The 18,965-nt window shown below is 49.4% G+C and overlaps 2 protein-coding genes across 2 annotated transcripts; one reads left to right on the top strand and one right to left on the bottom strand.

Moving 5' to 3' along the window:
- Positions 1 to 322: 322 nt before the first annotated feature.
- On the bottom strand, positions 323 to 1,255 carry LOC120392583 (putative olfactory receptor 10D4). The gene has a single exon (XM_039517373.1). It carries the CDS (start codon positions 1,253 to 1,255, stop codon positions 323 to 325), a length of 933 nt encoding a protein of 310 aa, XP_039373307.1.
- Positions 1,256 to 16,951: 15,696 nt separating this feature from the next.
- Positions 16,952 to 17,899, top strand: LOC120392592 (olfactory receptor 10S1-like). Its single transcript, XM_039517379.1, has one exon. It carries the CDS (start codon positions 16,976 to 16,978, stop codon positions 17,897 to 17,899), a length of 924 nt encoding a protein of 307 aa, XP_039373313.1. The 5' UTR covers positions 16,952 to 16,975.
- Positions 17,900 to 18,965: the final 1,066 nt, after the last annotated feature.

Here is an 18,965-nt window from a genome sequence, read left to right as displayed (position 1 = left end):
AACTGAAGGGTTAGAAAACCTGCCATATAACGATAGACTTAACGAGTTCAAGCTCTGTAGAGCTGTGTAACAAGGCTGAGATTTTCAAAGGCCTCTTCAAGGTTTGAATCTCCAATTTGTATTACTTGTAGTGCAGACTGAGTGTGCCTGTCCCTTAGGCAGCTTTGAAAATGTCAGATAGTGAAGTAAGAGTATTTCTATGGTTATTAGTGATCCAGATAGATAGATAGATGCTGTGTGGGGATGAGGCGAGACAGAGAGAGATGTGTTTGTCGATGTATTTCTATGCAGACCCACATGCTACTCCTGCAGCTGCCACACATCAACATGCAGGTGTTTGACCCCCTCTCAGTTTTCTCAGAGCCGCTTTCACCTCCTTGTTCCTCAGCGTGTAGATGGCCGGGTTCAGCATGGGCGTGACCACATTGCTGAAGATCTGCACAGGGGTCACCAGCACTTTGCTCAGCTGGGGCTGTGTGTAGACCAGGGCGCAGGGCCCAAAGAACAGCGTCACTACGGCCAGATGTGAGGCACAAGTGGAGACTGCTTTGCGCCTCCCTTCAGCTGAGTTTATCTTCAGGACAGAGTAGACTATGCGGATGTAGGATGCGAGGATGAGGAGGAAGCAGGCTGTGGGTACCATGCCAATGTTGGTGAAGCTCACCATCTTGATGACATACGTGTCCGCACAGGCCAGCTTGACCACCGGGAAGATGTCGCAGAAGAAATACTCCACCACGTTGGACCCGCAGTAGGGCAGCGTGAAGGTCAGGCTGGTGAGGATGGTGGCGTGGAGGGAGCTGGCGATCCAGGTGCTGGTGGCCAGGAGGGCGCACACCCTCCAGTTCATGATGAGCAGGTAGCGCAGCGGGTGGCAGATGGCCACGTACCGGTCGTAGGCCATGACAGTGCAGAGAAGGCACTCGGTGCTGCCCAGGAAGTGCCAGAAGAAGACCTGGGACATGCACCCGCCAAGCGAGATGGTTCTACTCTGAGCCCAGAGGTTGGCCAGGAATTTAGGGGTGCTGATGGAAGAGAATCCAAGGTCTACGATGGAGAGATTGCAGAGGAAGAAGTACATGGGGGTGTGCAGGCGGGAGTCAGTGAGGATGGCTGAGAAGATGATCAGGTTGCCCAGCAGGGTGCAGAGGTAGAAGGCTAAGAAGGTGACGAAGAGGATGGTCTGGAGGCCGTCGGTGTTGGGGATCCCTAAGAGGACGAAATGAGTCACCACAGTGTGGTTGACCCGCCCCATAAGGGACCCATTCCTGGGGTAGGGGAGAGAAATAATGCCAGTGAGTTACTGAAACAAACAGACCTGTCATCCTAGAGCTGCAATGGTCACCCTTTCTTCCACTGCCCCCATGACTCACTGTCATTAGGAGTGGTGAATATTTCTATCATTGTAATGCCACTTGGGGTCAGGGCCTCCCTGGGCTGGCGCTGAACGTAGAGAGAGAAACTGTCTGCCTTGAAGGTCTTACAGTCCAGAAACAAACAGACAAGGGGGACGACTATTCTATTCTATTCTATTCTATTCTATTCCAGTTTCTTTTCTTCTCTCCTGATCTATTCCAATTTCTTCAGTGCTATTCTATCTAGGCCCTTTCCCCACCCTTATCATCAATGGTGGTTTGTTCTCTCTCTCCTGCGCTCTGCAGAGGGATGGCCATATGTGCAGTGCAACACTTTGTTTTGGTAGGGTTTTGTTATTATAAATACAGGGGCTGCTACATGTTTGTGTTAAGGAAGAGGACAAGGATGGAAAATACAAACAACTGAATGTTGTGAAGCATTGCCCCAGCTTTTTTAATGATGTGAATGGTGTGTGTGTGTGTGTGTGGGGGGGGTTATTGGGGGTTAGAGAGAGAAGGAAAAGGAAAGAAGGAGAAGGGGAATTGCCACATCCAGAGGTGCTGGAACTTGGGAGGTTGGGGGCGGCTGCACCCCCTGGCTTGACGTGCATTCCATCATTTCCAGTGTTCATCGTTTGGCTCAACGGCTCTCAGCACCCAACGTGGCCACAGTTTGTCTCTGCTCGGCCGTGATCAGTAGGCTGGGCTCTGTGGATAACCTGCCAGAGGGATTTTTAAGGTGATATTTTAAGGACAATAATGAAGTGTCTGTTTATGTTTTGCCAGGGAGTTTTCCCCGTGCAGGAGAGACTGGGCTGAAGGGGAGACGCTGGCGGGTTGGGGCTGTAACACACGGAGAGAGGGAGATAAAGGATAGCTACACAACAGACAGACAGACTGGCAGGCAGGCACACAGAGAAGGATGGACAGGCGGCTGGATCGATTTTCTCTCTACAGAAAATATTGGGCTGACATCTTCCTCGGAGCGAGACAGAGACTGGCAGATTCAGAGAGAGGCGGAGACTGAGGGACAGAGCGAGAAGAACTTTACCAAAGCAGGAGTCTTACACTGGCTGCATTGGGAGGGGCCGCTCCAGCTGGCTGGAATTCTTCCTTTCTGTCCACAGCCCTGACTCCTCTGTAGCCCCATCCAGCTTTCTTATCCCAAACGGCCCATCTCCCAGGAGAGGTGCACAGCCTGGGCTCTTGCTATCCAGCCCGGAGACCTAATCCGCTCCGAAGCTAGCGAGGGCTGCCACAGCGTATCGCCCCACTCTGCGGCCGAGCCCCACAGCTTTCTCACAGCTTCCAGCCTCCTTACGGCTCTCTGCGGTCTTTAAATCCCCTTCGGGCCCATCGGGACCAGGGCCCTGAATCCCCGCCAGGCTCCCAGACTGAGACCTAGGCAGAGTTGCCAATTAACGGAGATTCTGCATCATTTTCGATAACGCTCCTAGACTCCCGGGACCAGGTCCTCCGCCGGCATCAATAAGTGTAGCGCCATTGAACTGAGAGGGCCAGATCCCCAGCTCCACCAGGGTCCGGATTCTACTCCCGCTCCCCCTGACCTGACTCCTGGGGAACGCCATCAGATTCCCTGGGGCTGTTTCCCCTCTCAGCCGCACGCCCTGGTGTAAATCAGAGTAACTCCACTTGAATCAAAGGAGCTGTGTAGATTTCTACCAGCTGAGAATCTGACCCCAACATTGTCTGGGGGGAGGGGACGTTCATGCTCGTCTAAGCTCTCCTGCCGTGTGACACAAGTCAGAGAATTCCCCCCCCCCCCACCCGGGGTGTGAAATAGGAGGAACCTGGGCCAGACGTGCAGCTGGAGGCCTCTGAAGCCAACAGAGCTTTGGCCTTGGTTTGTGTCCCCCTCTGTTCCCCTGCCCCTTCGCTGTGTCTCTGTGCACAGGGATGTATTCGTGCCCTTGTGTGGTTATGTGTGAGGGTGAAATTCACCGCTGTGCAGACAGAGGGCAGCATACGTCCTGGGCACCACTTCTCCTCACTTTTCACAGTACAGCAGCCCTCCAACTCCAACAAGATCACGGTGTTCGTGGGGGAATTCTGTGATACTGGGGAACAAAGCCGCATAGGAAGAGGGAGATGGCTGGGTGGGGACAGAGAGACACATGGGGACAGGAGGATGGGGTACAGGGACACACAGGGACAGGGGAGTGGATGGATGGGGGCAGAGAGACACATGGGGTCAGGGGAAGGGGGTACAGGGACACATACAGACAGGGGGTTGTTGGATGGGGGCACAGAGACACATGATGACAGAGAGAGGGAACAGGGACACATAGGGGGAGGGATGGGTAGGTGGGTGGGGGCACTGAGCCACACAGGGACAGGGGGAGGGGGTGCAGGGCCACATAGGGAGGGGGGAGAGGGTGTCTGAGTGGGGGTGGAGGGACATATGTGGACAGGGGTTTCCAGGACACATGGGGGTGCAGGAACACATAGGGACAGGGACAGAGGTACCTGACTGTATGTAAAGGCTAGGTGCCAGCGAGGGTCTGCATGCAGGAAGCTCCCTATCAATCCTTTCCCACCCCACAAAATAACCTGTCCATACTTTTCCCACCCACACCCAACAGCCCCAAGTTCACACCCAGGCTTCTTCCCAGCAATTTCCTTCCCTCTCCCTCAGCTCCTCCATTACCCCGACTCCCCACAGCCTTTGCACTACTTCTGAGGGGTGTGGGAAATACGGGGCTCTATTGTAGTTTAAATTGATTATTACTCAGAGTTCTGTATTAATATGCCTAGGAAGGAATCTATTTGTCAAAAAACATTTTTCTGAATTTTTTGTTGTTTGTATTGTTATGGACATACTTGCTGACAGGTATTTTTGGAATGAAATGCCTCAAAATTATTGAAACTGATGTGATTATATTGTGTTATTTTGACACAAAATGCATAATTTGATGCAGAATTTTGCAGAATTTTCAAATATTGTGCACAGTATTTTTAATTTTGTGTTGCAGAATTTTTTATTTTTTGACACAGTATTCCCCCAGGAGTAAGGTTTGGACTTAAAGCAAGGACTCAACATCTTTGTTATGTACAAAGGAATTGGAGAGGGTTCAGAGACGACCCATAAAAATGACTTGAGGGCTGGAAAAATTTGCTTCACAGAGAGAGCTTTAAGGAGGTCAATCTTATCAGAAAGAAGATCAAGAGGTGACTTGATGACAATGTATAACAGGGATCGGCAACCTTTGGCATGCGGCTCGCCAGGGTAAGCACCGTGGCTGGCCGGGCTGGTTTGTTTACCTGCTGCATCCGCAGGTTTGGCCAGTTGCAGCTCCCACTGGCCGCGGTTCGCTGCTCCAGGCCAATGGGGGTGGCGGGAAGTGGCGGCCACCACATCCCTCATCCTGTGCCGCTTCCCACTGCCCCCATTGGACTGGAGCGGTGAACCGTGGCCAGTGGGAGCCATGCTCAGCTGAACCTGTGGATGCGGCAGGTAAACAAACCGGCTCAGCCAGCCAGGGTGCTTACTCTGGCGAGCCGCGTGCCAAAGGTTGCCGATCCCAGGTGTATAAGAACCTTCATGGGGAGAAAAGAGCAGGTACTAATACCTCTTTAATCCAGCAGAGAAAGACACAACAAGAACTAATAACTGGAAGCTGAAGTCCAACAAACTCAAATTAGAAACAAGCCATGCGTTTTTTTAACAGGAAAGGTGATTAATTATTAACAGCAGCAACCAAGGGAAGTGGTGGATTCTCTGTCTCTGGAAGTCTTCGGATTGAGGTGGGATGCCTTTCTGGAAGATAGCCTCTAGTCAAACACAAGTTATTGGACTCACTACAGGAGTAACCATATGGAATTCTTTGGCCTGTGTTACCAGATGATCTTATGGTCCTGGCCTTAAAATCCAGGAATCTATGAAAAAAATCACAGCATAGGCAAATATAGCTCTTACACTGAATTACTTGTCTGACGATTTACCAATAAATCAGTTAATTTGTTTATGGATTAAAATGGGTCCTTTTAATATTTAACACCTGGTGTTGGATCGTTTCTTTGAGCTGAAGGATCTTAATAACAATAGCTCTGAGGTGTCAAACTGCCTTTATGGTTAAAATTCACTGAAATCTTGTGTATTGATTACAGTTGAAGACTTTAATTAGAATTAATGGTCATTCCCCGCCCCACCCCTTTACTTTTCATAAGTGAAAATTTCTCCTTCAGAAGGGTCTGATGAACAACTTGCTACTACAGAGAAGTCCATGTAGAACTGGCACTTTCCTCTTCCAAGATGGCTGACATCTCCTGTTGTTCTCAATGAGACTCAGGAAATAACTCACCCAGTTTGGTGGTCATCTGTCTCCCATTGTTCTCACCAGGACTGAAGCCACAGGCTGCCCATAAAAGCCTTAAAAGTGGTGGCTTCTGGCTTCATTCATGCTGGAAACAAGGGGAGGGAGTGGCCATTTTGAAAAAGGGCAGCTCATCTAAGGGAAGCTGTGGTTTCACTCCCCTTGAGAACTAAGGAGGTGGGAGGCCATTTTGAAAGATGGAAGTTCTTTGTGAGTTTCTCTAAAGGAGACAATTTTATGTGCTGGCAGATAAACCTCCGGTTATGAAAAATAACCGCCAAAATTACCATTCACATGATTATATATATTTGCCAAAGCAACTGAGAGGGCAGGCAGAGGAAACTTAGATTGTGTGGGGACATGGGCAAGAGGGAAAGGAAACATGGTGTGTGTAGGCAGAGAAAAGAGGAATGCAAGAAGGAGTGGAACTGGTGTGGGAGTGCAGGGGAATGAGGCGTGCAGGAGAGAAGGAAGTAGTGTGTGCGTGTGACCACAGGGTGCAGGAGGAAGAGGAAACATGTATATATGCACAGGGGAATGTGGGTCGCAGGAGGGAGGGGGAACAGGTGTGTATTTGTGTAGGGAAATGTGGGGTGTTGTAGGGTGGGAGATACTGGTGGTGGTGTGGCGGGGGGAGTGTCACTGTGTTGCCGGTCCAGAGGGCCCGAGGGGGGGCAACAGCGGGGTTCGTTGCCCGGTGTGCGTCGCACTAATTAACACACCAGGGTGGAGAAGCAAACCAAGTTTAGTTGATCTCAAATACGGTGCAAGGGAGAAATAGCCATCTCAAATCCTACACACCCGCACGCAGGCGGGGTCCCAGTATTTATACCCCCTTTGTTTTTTTGTTTTTTGTACTTTTCCACTGTGGGGGCTACTTTCTCATGTATATAACCTTGATTACAGCATCTGCTTTCTGCCTATCTTATCTAGTATTGGCTGCATCTAGTGCTAACCGGCCTTGCAGCTGCTAGGAGTCAGCAGATAGCACAGGAGGTTACAAAAGTTTAGTAAGGCTAACAGAAGCACTTAACATGGAAGTACTTTGGTTCACATAGGCCTAGAGCAAGAAGACTTCATCGACACTTGTGGTCTTCCATCCTCCCACGTTACCTAGATTTATGCCTAGTGACACCAACAACTGCACTACTGAGCCCCTGCCCTGCTCCTTGCAGCACAGCACCCTGTAGCAGTGCACTGGTGCATTGGGTTCAGCCCTGGCTGCTAGCAGACAGCTCCCTCTATTGATCACCTGCCCCACTTCCCTGCAGAACAGCGCCTCATGCATCATATTGGAGTATTGCAGTCAGTGCTGATCCAGAGAGGAGAGCCCTCCCTCATCTACACGCTGAGGAAGAAGGAGATGAAAGCTGCCCTCGAGAGACTGGGGGGCAGGAAACTGCCAGGGCCTGAGCCAAGGTTATCCTGCTGCCAGCAGGAGCTGCCTGAGAATTGGACAGGAGAGAGGGTCCTGGAGACAGAAGTCAGGACTCCCCTGTTCTGTCTTCAGGGCAAGAAGCTCACACGGCTTCCACCTTCCTGGGTCTGACCTTGGAGCATTCAGCATCCTCTGCCCCTCTGTGCGCTTCCCACAGTGAGTCCACCCAGGCAGGGTCCTGGGGAAGCCAGAGGGTCCGGCACCCCCACTTCGCAGTCAGATGTGACTCTCAGCCAGCCAGTAAAACAGAGGTTTATTAGATGACAGGAACACGCTCTAAAACAGAGCTTGTAGGTGCAGAGAACAGGACACCTCAGCTGGGTCCATTCTGGGGGGCAGTGAGCCAGACCCCCACGTCTGCACTTCACTGCTCGTCCCCAGCCAGTTCCAAACTGACTCTCCAGCCCCTCCTCCTCTGGGCTTTGTCCCTTTCCCGGGCCAGGAGGTCACCTGATTCCTTTGTTCTCCAAGCCCTTTAGCATCTCCTTGCAGGGGGGAAGGGCCCAGGCCATTAGTTGCCAGGAGACAGAGTGTTGGCTATTTATGCACACTGATCCTTTCCTCTGCAACAATTACACCCTCTTATCCCACCACCTAGAGACTTAAGAAATGCATAGGGGAAACTGAGGCACCCCTACAGTATTCAGAGGAAACATTAAGAACAGTCCCACTTTGTCACACTCCTGGGTTCTCCTCCTACCTCTGGGAACATTTGTTCCAATTGTTGAACACTTAGAGAAGGGACTGGGGGATGGGTGGTGGACTCCTGGGTTGTAGTCGATGCTGTGAGAAGATAGTGGGGGTTAGCAGGTTAGACTGGGGAGAGGAGGGGCTGGGAATCCAGACTCCTGGATTCTACCCCTAGAGCTGGGAGGGGAGTTGGGTCTAAGAGTAACAGTGGGGGTGGGAGGGAACTGGAGGGTCCAGACACCTAACAGGAAGACAGGGGGGTCTGAACCCCCCAAACAGACAATCGAATCCACTGGTTGCATACAACGTCATTGTGCAAAAATATATACCAGGTAAGGTCTTGTATGAAAGCTTGTAATGTTCTGAACTTGATGGCCAGGATGAGGTATGAATACAGATTGTGGTTATCAATCTCTGTCTTTAATCATATGCTCATGACCGGTACTACAAATTCCAGTACACCTCACAGGGGGAGGAGGGTTCTCCCAAGCCTGTGGTTTACACAAAACTACCCATCCCTTGTCCAGCCAGGAAAAGTCAATGGTGGCCCATTAGAGTTAACGGGGAAACGCTGAAACAGCTTGAAACTGAAAAGAAAACCCCAGACTTGGAAAAGTAAGAGAGGAGGGAATCCCCGTCCCCCACCCATGAATCACGATTGTCTGAGAGAAAAAACAAAACAAAACAAAATTGCAAACCCTGAACAGAGAAGTGGGTTGACGAGAAGGACAGCTAGAAACTGAGGGCCAGCGCCCCAGAGCTCTTTACCCCTTTTAAGATTCCCTCCTAAGATACTATGTGCAAAAGACACGTCCAGTCACACAACCAATAGGGCATTTCACAGCGGAGACCAGTCTCCCCACTGTGTCTGTGAAGGACATAAATCCACCTGTGTAGAGGCCAAGCACAGGAGTTTATTACGCACAGTGCTGGCAGAGTGTCACCTGGCTTATTAGGCTCAGAGACACTGTTCATCAATTGATTACAATGGAATATATGGATCTTTTATGGGTGGGGGAAAGTGACGGGGTGGGCAGTCCCACACCCCCGGATAGGTTCGAGCAGCAAGACAAGGTAGCACATTAGCCAATGGTTAAAGGTTACATAATGTCTTCGCCCATGGTTTTAAGTTAACAAGTTAACATTTAATTAGTACTTTAATGAAATGTATTAGCATAGGCGTGTGCACAGGGTGTGCTGGGTGTGCCCAGGCACACCCTAATGCCCGCGGGCTGGATCTAAAGCCCTGAGGTGCCCCCCGTGATGACGCAGGCCCCATGCTGCTCTCAGAACTGGCCGGCGTGGCACCTCGTCCCTGGGGCCCGGGGTGGGGTGGGGCCAGAGGGCTCCGTGTGTTGCTCCAGGCACCACCCCCCGCAGCTCCCATTGGCCGGGAATGGGGAACCATGGGCAATGGGAGCTTCGGGGGAGTTACCTGGAGGCGTGGCAAGGGCAGCCTGTGGAGCCCTGTGCCTGCCCCCCAAGGGCTGTGCAGGGACATGGTGAGTGGCGCGGTGTGGGGCCAGGGCAGGCAGGCAGGGAGCGCGCCGCTGTGGGTAAATGGCACCGGGCCAGAGCCCGAACCCCTCCTGCACCCCCCAACTCCCTGCCCTGAGCCCTCTGCCTGCTCCTCGCACCCCTCCTGCACCCCAACCCCCTGCCCTGAGCCCCCTGCTGCACCTTGCACCCCAACCCCCTGCCCTGAGCCCCCTGCCGCACCCCTCCTGCACCCCAAACCCCTGCCCTGAGCCCCTGCTGCACCCTGCACCTCCTGTACCCCAACCCCTGCCCTAAGCCCCTGCCTACACCTCGCACCCCAGTCCCCTGCCCTGAGCCTCCTACTGCATCCTGCACCCCAACCCCCTGCCCTAAGCCCCCTCCTGCACTCCAAACCTCTTCCCTGAGCCCCCTCATATACGCTGCACCCCTCCTCTGCCCCAATCCCCTGCCCTGAGCCCCTTCCTGCACACTGCACCCCCTCCCACACCCAGCACTCCCCCCCGCAACCCAACCGTTATGATGTTCGCCTTTAAAAAAAAAATTCCCTGGGTGAGTGCACACCCTAATGAAATGCGCTGCACAGGCCTATGTGTATTAGCATAAAATATAGATGTTGCATTTTGATTTGGGGTCCATAGGAATGAAGTAGCTCCTTTGATTGTCCAACAGGTACATTCCTAGGGGATAAAGCAAAGAAACAGTGAAAGTCTATGGCAATAAAAATTGTCTCCTTTGTGTTTTAAGGCAGGCATTGGTCCCTGGGAAAGGGAGGTGGGAGGAGGCCATATCTTATACTGACATGTTCCAACCCTTCATAAACTCAAGGCTGGAGTGTGGGAAGAACATCTCCCTACAGAAAACACTAACACAGCAGAAACAGGGCTGTTTTGTTCTATTTGCAACTTTGCATAAGACACAATATTCAGTTATTGTTCCAACATTTGGCAATTTTGCTGACCAGGCCTATCTTAGCAAGCAAGGTTATCTTTGTTTATTCTGCTTCTTTTAGCAAATTACCATTTGCTAGGCCTCTGGTCTCTTAACCAAACTGGACTTTGGGCCTGTGAAAGAGCTAACACAATCCATACACCAGGTTGTTATATAAAATGCACATGGATTTTAACCCTTCAGTCTGTCTGTCTCTCTCTCACACACACTGTCTCTCTATACAAACCGCCAGTAACATGCTGCCCAGGCAGAAGATGACATAGAATGGAGGCTTCTGGAATTTTTGTGAAATGCCACAGAGTTTACATCCAGATGGGATCATCGGCACAGCCACATCGGTATCTCAGAGGCCACCACCACCACCCAGCATCCTGCCACTAGACCCAACACATGAAATTAGACCCAGGTGTTACAGCCCTCAGCAAACAAACCTATTCTGGGCCCCAGGCAGAGAAGAGGAGGGACCGAGGTGCACCATATCCTGAAAGCCCTGCACTGGCAGGGAATTGATTTAGTGAGACATACCCAGATGATCCTGGCAAGTGACCCCCACTGCAGACGAAGGCAAGAAAACCCCACGGTCACTGACAATCTGACCTGGGGAAAAATTCCTTCCCAGCCCCACAGATGGTAAATGAGGCAAGAATTATTTATCTGGGGGTATTATCATGGCCACATGCTCATCTGATCTAATTCAGTGGAGCTGTGGCTGACTTACACTGGATGGGGCTCTGCTGGGGGTACCCACTGCTTCCCCCAGCTTTAGCCTGGCTGATGCCCCTCAGTCCCACCCACAGCCCCTCTGAGATCTCAGCGCTGGGATTCTCCCCACAGGGCCTGGCCTGTCTGAGTGATCCCCTGCTGGTTTTACACAACTAGATCATGCTTGATGCAGATCCGTCCCAGGAAAGCTCCCGAGACCTTGGAAGCTGCCAGAGGCATCTTAAAATGACCTCCATGTAGCTAGCAACACTCCAGCCCTGGTAGCGAATGCCAGACACTGAATGAAGAATTCTGATGGGATGCCTGCTCTCCCCTGCTGACAGGGCCTGGGAACAGGAGACCAGGGGCGAGGATTAGCCTGTGTTTGCTTCAGACAATTGCTCCCCACACTCCTGGGAGCTAATGGTCTCAAAGGTGAAAGTAGCATTGAAATACTTGGGTGAGTCAGGCACTTTGCCACAGCAGAGACAATGAAGCAGCTGTTCCTCATCCCTGTACCGTGAGAGAGGTGAGTGCATCTGAGCCAGAGAACATGCTTTTGTTTAGGGACAGAGGGACTGCCAGACCAGGTTAACCCAAGGTTCATCCAGCCCAGGCTCTGCTCTCAGACAGTGGCTGATACCAGCTGCTTCATAGGATGGTACAAGAGACACCGTACAGAGGGCAGCTAAGAGTTCACCTACCTCTAGTGGGTCATTTCTCCCTAACCTCTCTAGTTTGGGGTCAGCTCATTCCCTGATCAGGACGGGTTACCACCCTTCCTGCTTTATGCAGTCCTCCCGGATTTCATGCTGCCTGGCACCTGTGCAGGCTCTCTGGACGCTGACTTTCCTGCATGGGCAGGCATTGGAATCTGAGCGGAAATTGTGCAGTAGACACAGGGGCCAACAGAGTCAGCTTCCAGCATCACTCAGTGCTTTGTAACACTCGGCATCTCTGCACCACACCTCCCCTGAATTCAACGGGCTGGGGACGGGTGACAAGAGAAGAACCAAGATAGATAGATAATGTGCAAGAGACACAAGATGGTCTTGTATGAGGATAGATAGATAGATAGATAGATAGATAGATAGATAGATAGATAGATAGATGGGGTGTCTGGGGATAGATAGATAGATAGACAGATAGATAGATAGAGTGGATGGGGATAGATAGATAGATAGATAGATAGATAGAGGGGTTGTATAGGGATAGATAGATAGATAGATAGATAGATAGAGGGGTTGTATAGGGATAGATAGATAGATAGATAGATAGATAGATAGATAGATAGATAGATAGAGGGGGAGGATGGGGATAGATAGATAATCTAACTACACCTCTACCCCGATATAACGCAACCCGATATAACATGAATTCAGGTATAACGCGGTAAAGCAGTGCTCGGGGGGCGGGGCTGCGCACTCCGGCAGATCAAAGCAAGTTCGACATAACGCGGTTTCACCTATAACGCAGTAAGATTTTTTGGCTCCCGTGGACAGCGTTATATCGGGGTGGAGAGTGGGGGCTATCCAGTTTATTGCACTGACTGTCGCATGTATGATTACCTGCCCTGTGGCCGGGTGGCGTATGTGTGCAGTCGGTGCAAGGAGCTCCTGACCCTCAGAGACCATGTACGGACTTTGGAGGCCAGGGTGGCGGAACTGGAGGAGCTGAGAGAGGCAGAGAGGTATGTTGATGAGGCCTTCCGGGACACTGTAGAATTGTCCCACCTCCGCTTAGACAGCTCCTGTGCTGTTGAGGAGGAAGAAGGGCCCAGGGAAGTAGAGCAGTCAATGGGAGCAGAGGGAAACCTTCCCATAGTTGGGACCCTCCTTCCAGATGGTTCTGGGGTTGCCTCTCGCACTGAGGTTGCCTCTCCGGGGGAGGGAACTCCAGTTTCTAGGAAAAGGCAGGTGTTAGTAATGGGAGATTCGATTATTAGAAATGTAGATAGCTGGGTCTGTGATGACCGGGAGAACCGTATGGTGACTTGCCTGCCTGGTGCGAAGGTTGCGGATCTCTCGAGGCATCTAGATAGACTTATGTGTAGTGCCGGGGAGGAGCCGGTGGTCGTGGTACATGTAGGTACCAATGACATAGGGAAGGGTAGGAGAGATGTCCTGGAAGCCAAATTTAGGCTGCTAGGGAAGAGACTGAAATCCAGGACGTCTATGGTGGCATTTTCAGAAATGCTCCCAGTTCCACGCGCAGGGCCAGGTAGGCAGGCAGAGCTGCAGAGTCTCAATGCGTGGATGAGACGATGGTGTAGAGAGGAGGGGTTCACGTTCATTAGGAACTGGTGAAACTTCTGGGATGGGAGGAGCCTATACAGGAGAGATGGGCTCCACCTAAACCAAAGTGGAACCAGACTGCTGGCACTAAACATTAAAAAGGTTGTAGAGCAGTTTTTAAACTAGGAGATGGGGGAAAGCCGACTGCTGCAGAGGAGCGTGTGGATCGGACACAGACTTCTCTTAGGGAGAGTCTGATGATAGAGAATCTCCAGGTTATAGTCAGGAGCAGAGGAATGAGAAGTATAATGTAAGGGCCGGATCAGATGATAAACAATCACATAAAAAAGAATCTGGCACATCAGAAAAAGGCAGGCTAATAAACAGGGACAAGTTTTTAAAGTGCTTGTACACAAATGCCAGAAGTCTAAATAATAAGATGGGTGAACTAGAGTGCCTTGTGATAAAGGAGGATATAGATATAATAGGCATCACAGAAACCTGGTGGACTGAGACCAATCAATGGGACACAATCATTCCGGGGTACAAAATATATCGGAAGGACAGAACAGGCCGTGCAGGGGGAGGAGTGGCACTATATGTTAAAGAAAGTGTAGATTCAAATGAAGTAAAAATCTTAGGCGAATCCACAGGTTCCATAGAGTCTCTATGGATAGAAATTTCATGCTCTAGTAAAAATATAACAGTAGGGATCTATTATCGACCACCTGACCAGGACAGTAATAGTGATGATGAAATGCTAAGGGAAATTAGAGAGGCTATCAAAATTAAGAACCCAATAATAGTGGGGGATTTCAATTATCCCCATATTGACTGGGAACATTTCACTTCAGGACGAAATGCAGAGATAAAATTTCTCGATACTTTAAATGACTGCTTCATGGAGCAGCTGGTACGGAACCCACAAGGAGAGGCGACTCTAGATTTAATCCTGAGTGGAGCGCAGGAGCTGGTCCAAGAGGTAACTATAGCAGGACCGCTTGGAAATAGTGACCATAATACAATAGCATTCAACATCCCTGTGGTGGGAAGAACATCTCAACTGCCCAACACTGTGGCCTTTAATTTCAAAGGGGGAACTATACAGAAATGAGGGGTTAGTTAGACAAAAGTTAAAAGGTACAGTGACTAAAGTGAAATCCTGCAAGTTGCATGGGCCCTTTTAAAGACACCATAATAGAGGCCCAACTTCAATGTATACCCCAAATTAAGAAAAACAGTAAAAGAACTAAAAAAGAGCCACCGTGGCTTAACAACCATGTAAAAGAAGCAGTGAGAGATAAAAAGACCTCCTTTAAAAAGTGGAAGTCAAATCCCAGTGAGGCAAATAGAAAGGAGCACAAACACTGCCAACTTAAGTGCAAGAGTGTAATAAGAAAAGCCAAAGAGGAGTTTGAAGAACGGCTAGCCAAAACTCCAAAGGTAATAACAAAATGTTTTTAAGTACATCAGAAGCAGGAAGCCTGCTAAACAACCAGTGGGGCCCTTGACGATGAAAATACAAAAGGAGCGCTTAAAGATGATAAAGTCATTGCGGAGAAACTAAATGGATTCTTTGCTTCAGTCTTCACGGCTGAGGATGTTAGGAGATTCCCAAACCTGAGCTGGCTTTTGTAGGTGACAAATCTGAGGAACTGTCACAGATTGAAGTGTCACTAGAGGAGGTTTTGGAATTAATTGATAAACTCAACATTAACAAGTCACCAGGACCAGATGGCATTCACCCAAGAGTTCTGAAAGAACTCAAATGTGAAGTTGGAACTATTAACCAAGGTTTGTAACCTGTCCTTTAAATCGGCTTCGTACCCAATGACTGGAAGTTAGCTAATGTAACGCCAATATTTAAAAAGGGCTCTAGGGGTGATCCTGGCAATTACAGACCGGTAAGTCTAACGTCGGTACCGGGCAAATTAGTTGAAACAATAGTAAAGAATAAAATTGTCAGACACATAGAAAAACATAAACTCTTGAGCAATAGTCAACATGGTTTCTGTAAAGGGAAATCGTGTCTTACTAATCTATTAGAGTTCTTTGAAGAGGTCAACAAACATGTGGACAAGGGGATCCGTAGACATAGTGTACTTAGATTTCCAGAAAGCCTTTGACAAGGTCCCTCACCAAAGGCTCTTACGTAAATTAAGCTGTCATGGGATAAAAGGAAGGTCCTTTCATGGATTGAGAACTGGTTAAAGGACAGGGAACAAAGGGTAGGAATTAATGGTAAATTCTCAGAATGGAGAGGGGTAACTAGTGGTGTTCCCAAGGGTCAGTCCTAGGACCAATCCTATTCAATTTATTCATAAATGATCTGGAGAAAGGGGTAAACAGTGAGGTGGCAAAGTTTGCAGATGACACTAAACTACTCAAGATAGTTAAGACCAAAGCAGATTGTGAAGAACTTCAAAAGATCTCACAAAACTAAGTGATTGGGCAACAAAATGGCAAATGAAATTTAATGTGGATAAATGTAAAGTAATGCACATTGGAAAAAATAACCCCAACTATACATACAACATGATGGGGGCTAATTTAGCTACAACGAGTCAGGAAAAAGATCTTGGAGTTATCGTGGATAGTTCTCTGAAGATGTCACGCAGTGTGCAGAGGCGGTCAAAAAGCAAACAGGATGTCAGGAATAATTAAAAAGGGTATAGAGAATAAGACTGAGAATATATTATTGCCCTTATATAAATCCATGGTACGCCCACATCTCGAATACTGTGTACAGATGTGGTCTCCTCACCTCAAAAAGATATTCTAGCACTAGAAAAGGTTCAGAAAAGAGCAACTAAAATGATTAGGGGTTTAGAGAGGGTCCCATATGAGGAAAGATTAAAGAGGCGAGGACTCTTCAGTTTGGAAAAGAGGAGACTAAGGGGGGACATGATAGAGGTATATAAAATCATGAGTGATGTTGAGAAAGTGGATAAGGAAAAGTTATTTACTTATTCCCATAATACAAGAACTAGGGGTCACCAAATGAAATTAATAGGCAGCAGGTTTAAAACAAATAAAAGGAAGTTCTTCTTCACGCAGCGCACAGTCAACTTGTGGAACTCCTTACCTGAGGAGGTTGTGAAGGCTAGGACTATAACAATGTTTAAAAGGGGACTGGATAAATTCATGGTGGCTAAGTCCATAAATGGCTATTAGCCAGGATGGGTAAGAATGGTGTCCCTAGCCTCTGTTCGTCAGAGGATGGAGATGGATGGCAGGAGAGAGATCACTTGATCATTGCCTGTTAGGTTCACTCCCTCAGGGGCACCTGGCATTGGCCACTGTCGGTAGACAGATACTGGGCTAGATGGACCTTTGGTCTTACCCGGTACGGCCTTTCTTATGTTCTTATGTTCTTATGTTCTTATGGAGGTGTATATTGATTGGTCAGAAGGGGACAGACTGGTAATCAAACTATCTGTCTACACTAGCAGGACATTGTTCACAACTGATGTGAGAGGAGGCAAGATGAGAGGAAGGATGGTCCAGCAGTTAAGTCATTAGCTGTGGATTTGAGAAACCTGAGTTCAACTCTCCTGCTCTGACACAGGGTTCCTGTTTGTCTATGAGCTTTTCTGTGCCTCCAATCACTGGCTGTAAAAATGGGAAGCTAATTCCGTCCCTCGGAGGGGTGTTGTGAGGATAAATACATTTAAAAATCTGAGACGCAACAGTCATGGGGTCTAGATAGATACTGGAGGGGATGAATAATTCACTCTGTTCTAGCTGTTGTTGCTCTGCATAGGGGCGGAGCAGATGGAGGCAGGAAACCAAACGCCCGTGACAGAATTCGTCCTGGAGGGACTCTCGAACACCAGGGAGCTTCCCTCTCTCTTCTTCCTCCTCTACCTGTTCACCCTGCTGGGCAACGCCCTCACCCTGCTGACTGTGCTCTGCGATCCCCGACTCCACGCCCTGCCCATGTACTGCTTCCTCGACGCCTGCCTCTCCTCCGTCGCCGTGCCCAAGATCCTGGCTGGCTTGGCGGGGCCTGGCGGCAGGACCATCTCCTTCGGCGGCTGTGCGGTGCAGGTCTACGCCTTCCATTTCCTGGCCAGCACCGAGTGCTTCCTCTACACGGTGATGGCCTATGACCGCTTCCTGGCCATCTGCCACCCTCTGCGCTACACCGTGGTCATGAGCGGAAGGGCCTGCATGGGGCTGGCAGCCGGCACCTGGCTCACCGGCTCACTCTGTGCCACGATCCACACCACCCTGACCTTCCGCCTGCCCTACTGTGGCCCCAACCGGGTGGAATACTTTGTCTGCGACATCCCCTCTGTGCTGAAGCTGGCCTGTGCCGACACGGCTGCCAACAAAGTTGTCATTCTGGCCAACATCGGGGTGGTGGCAGCTGGCTGCTTCCTGCTGATCTGCATTTCCTACGCCTACATCGCATCCGCCGTCCTGAAGATCCACACGGCCCAGGGGAGGCTGCGGGCATTCTCCACCTGCAGCGCCCACCTCAGCCTGGTGCTGCTGTTCTATGCGCCACTGCTGTTTGTATACGTGCGCTCCTATTCGAGTCACGTATCCGACGGGGCAGTGGCTGTGTTCTACACCATGTTCACCCCCCTTTTGAACCCTTTCATATACACGCTGAGGAACAAGGAGATGAAAAAGGCCCTGAGGCGACTGGCTTATGGATCAGTGCTGTCTCAGAATGGAACCAAAAGCTGAAACTTTCAAAGAATCCCAAGAGAGTTAAATGCCGAATTTCCATAGGGTGTCCGATTCCTTTAGCCACCTTTGAGAATTCCAGCTGAATGTCTGTTTATTGGAGCGAGACAAGGTGAGTGAGCAAGGTAATATCTTCTCCTGGAGCAACATCTGTTGGTGCAGGGGACAACAAGCCTTTGACTTCTGAGTTTCACAGTCTCACAGAGCTGTTCCTCAGCTCTCTAGAAGGAAACCAGAGTGTCACAGCTAAATATCAGGAAGGGACGGATTGTTAAGCATAAGGGGTCACACATGTTGTAGGACACCACTTAAAATGCAATTAATGTCTCTGCAGTTGTAGGGCAAAGCAGGGTTAGTAGGCAACAGAGTTTTACAAATTGTTGTCATGAGCCATATAACCAGTGTCTCTAAGTCCCTGTTTTTTAGTGTCCAGCCACGTTATGAATTGAGGTTCCCAAGTTGTGCAGGTCTCCTTTGAGGATGAGGCCTGATAGATCAGACATGGAGCTAACAGGATTTAATCAAGGGTAAGGGTTGCACTGTGGAAGGAAAGTGCATTCTCTCAGAACATGAGTGTACAGTATAAAAGGGGAAACACAAAATCCTACAGAGACTCCAAGGAGGAGCCACAAGGGGCTGTTTTTTCTTTTGCAGATGGCTGCGCTTTGGAAGCAGAAACCAACCCGGCACCAAGAAAGATCAATGAATATAAGAAGTGGAGCTTAACCATTATCACGCTTCTCCAAGCGTTCTGTTTATCTGCAGTGTAAAGTAAATGTGATTAGGAAGTAAAAACCTGCATGGAAGTGATTTGTAAATGGAAAAAGAATATTTGTATTAAAATGAAGCAATTATACAAAAGATTGAAATGCCCTAGATTGGAAACAAATCCAACAAATGGTTTGGCGTTAAATCTATGGAGAAAATGTTGTTTAACAATGTATAGTTTATGAATGTGCCAACTGCTATTGAATTCCACCTATCTGCAGTCACTAGGGTTTGGTTAAAAATGGTTAAAAAACACAACAGAAAGTACTTTATGGACAAAAAAATAAACTTTTAAAAT

The sequence above is a fragment of the Mauremys reevesii genome, unplaced genomic scaffold, assembly GCF_016161935.1.
Source record: "Mauremys reevesii isolate NIE-2019 unplaced genomic scaffold, ASM1616193v1 Contig103, whole genome shotgun sequence".
NCBI lineage: Eukaryota > Metazoa > Chordata > Testudines > Geoemydidae > Mauremys > Mauremys reevesii.
This window is presented reverse-complemented; position numbering and strand designations above follow the sequence as displayed.

Excerpts from the sequence above, each read along its gene's own strand:
- LOC120392583 (XM_039517373.1), bottom strand. The coding sequence starts at position 1,255 with ATGGGGCGGGTCAACCACACTGTGGTGACTCATTTCGTCCTCTTAGGG.
- LOC120392592 (XM_039517379.1), top strand. The coding sequence starts at position 16,976 with ATGGAGGCAGGAAACCAAACGCCCGTGACAGAATTCGTCCTGGAGGGA.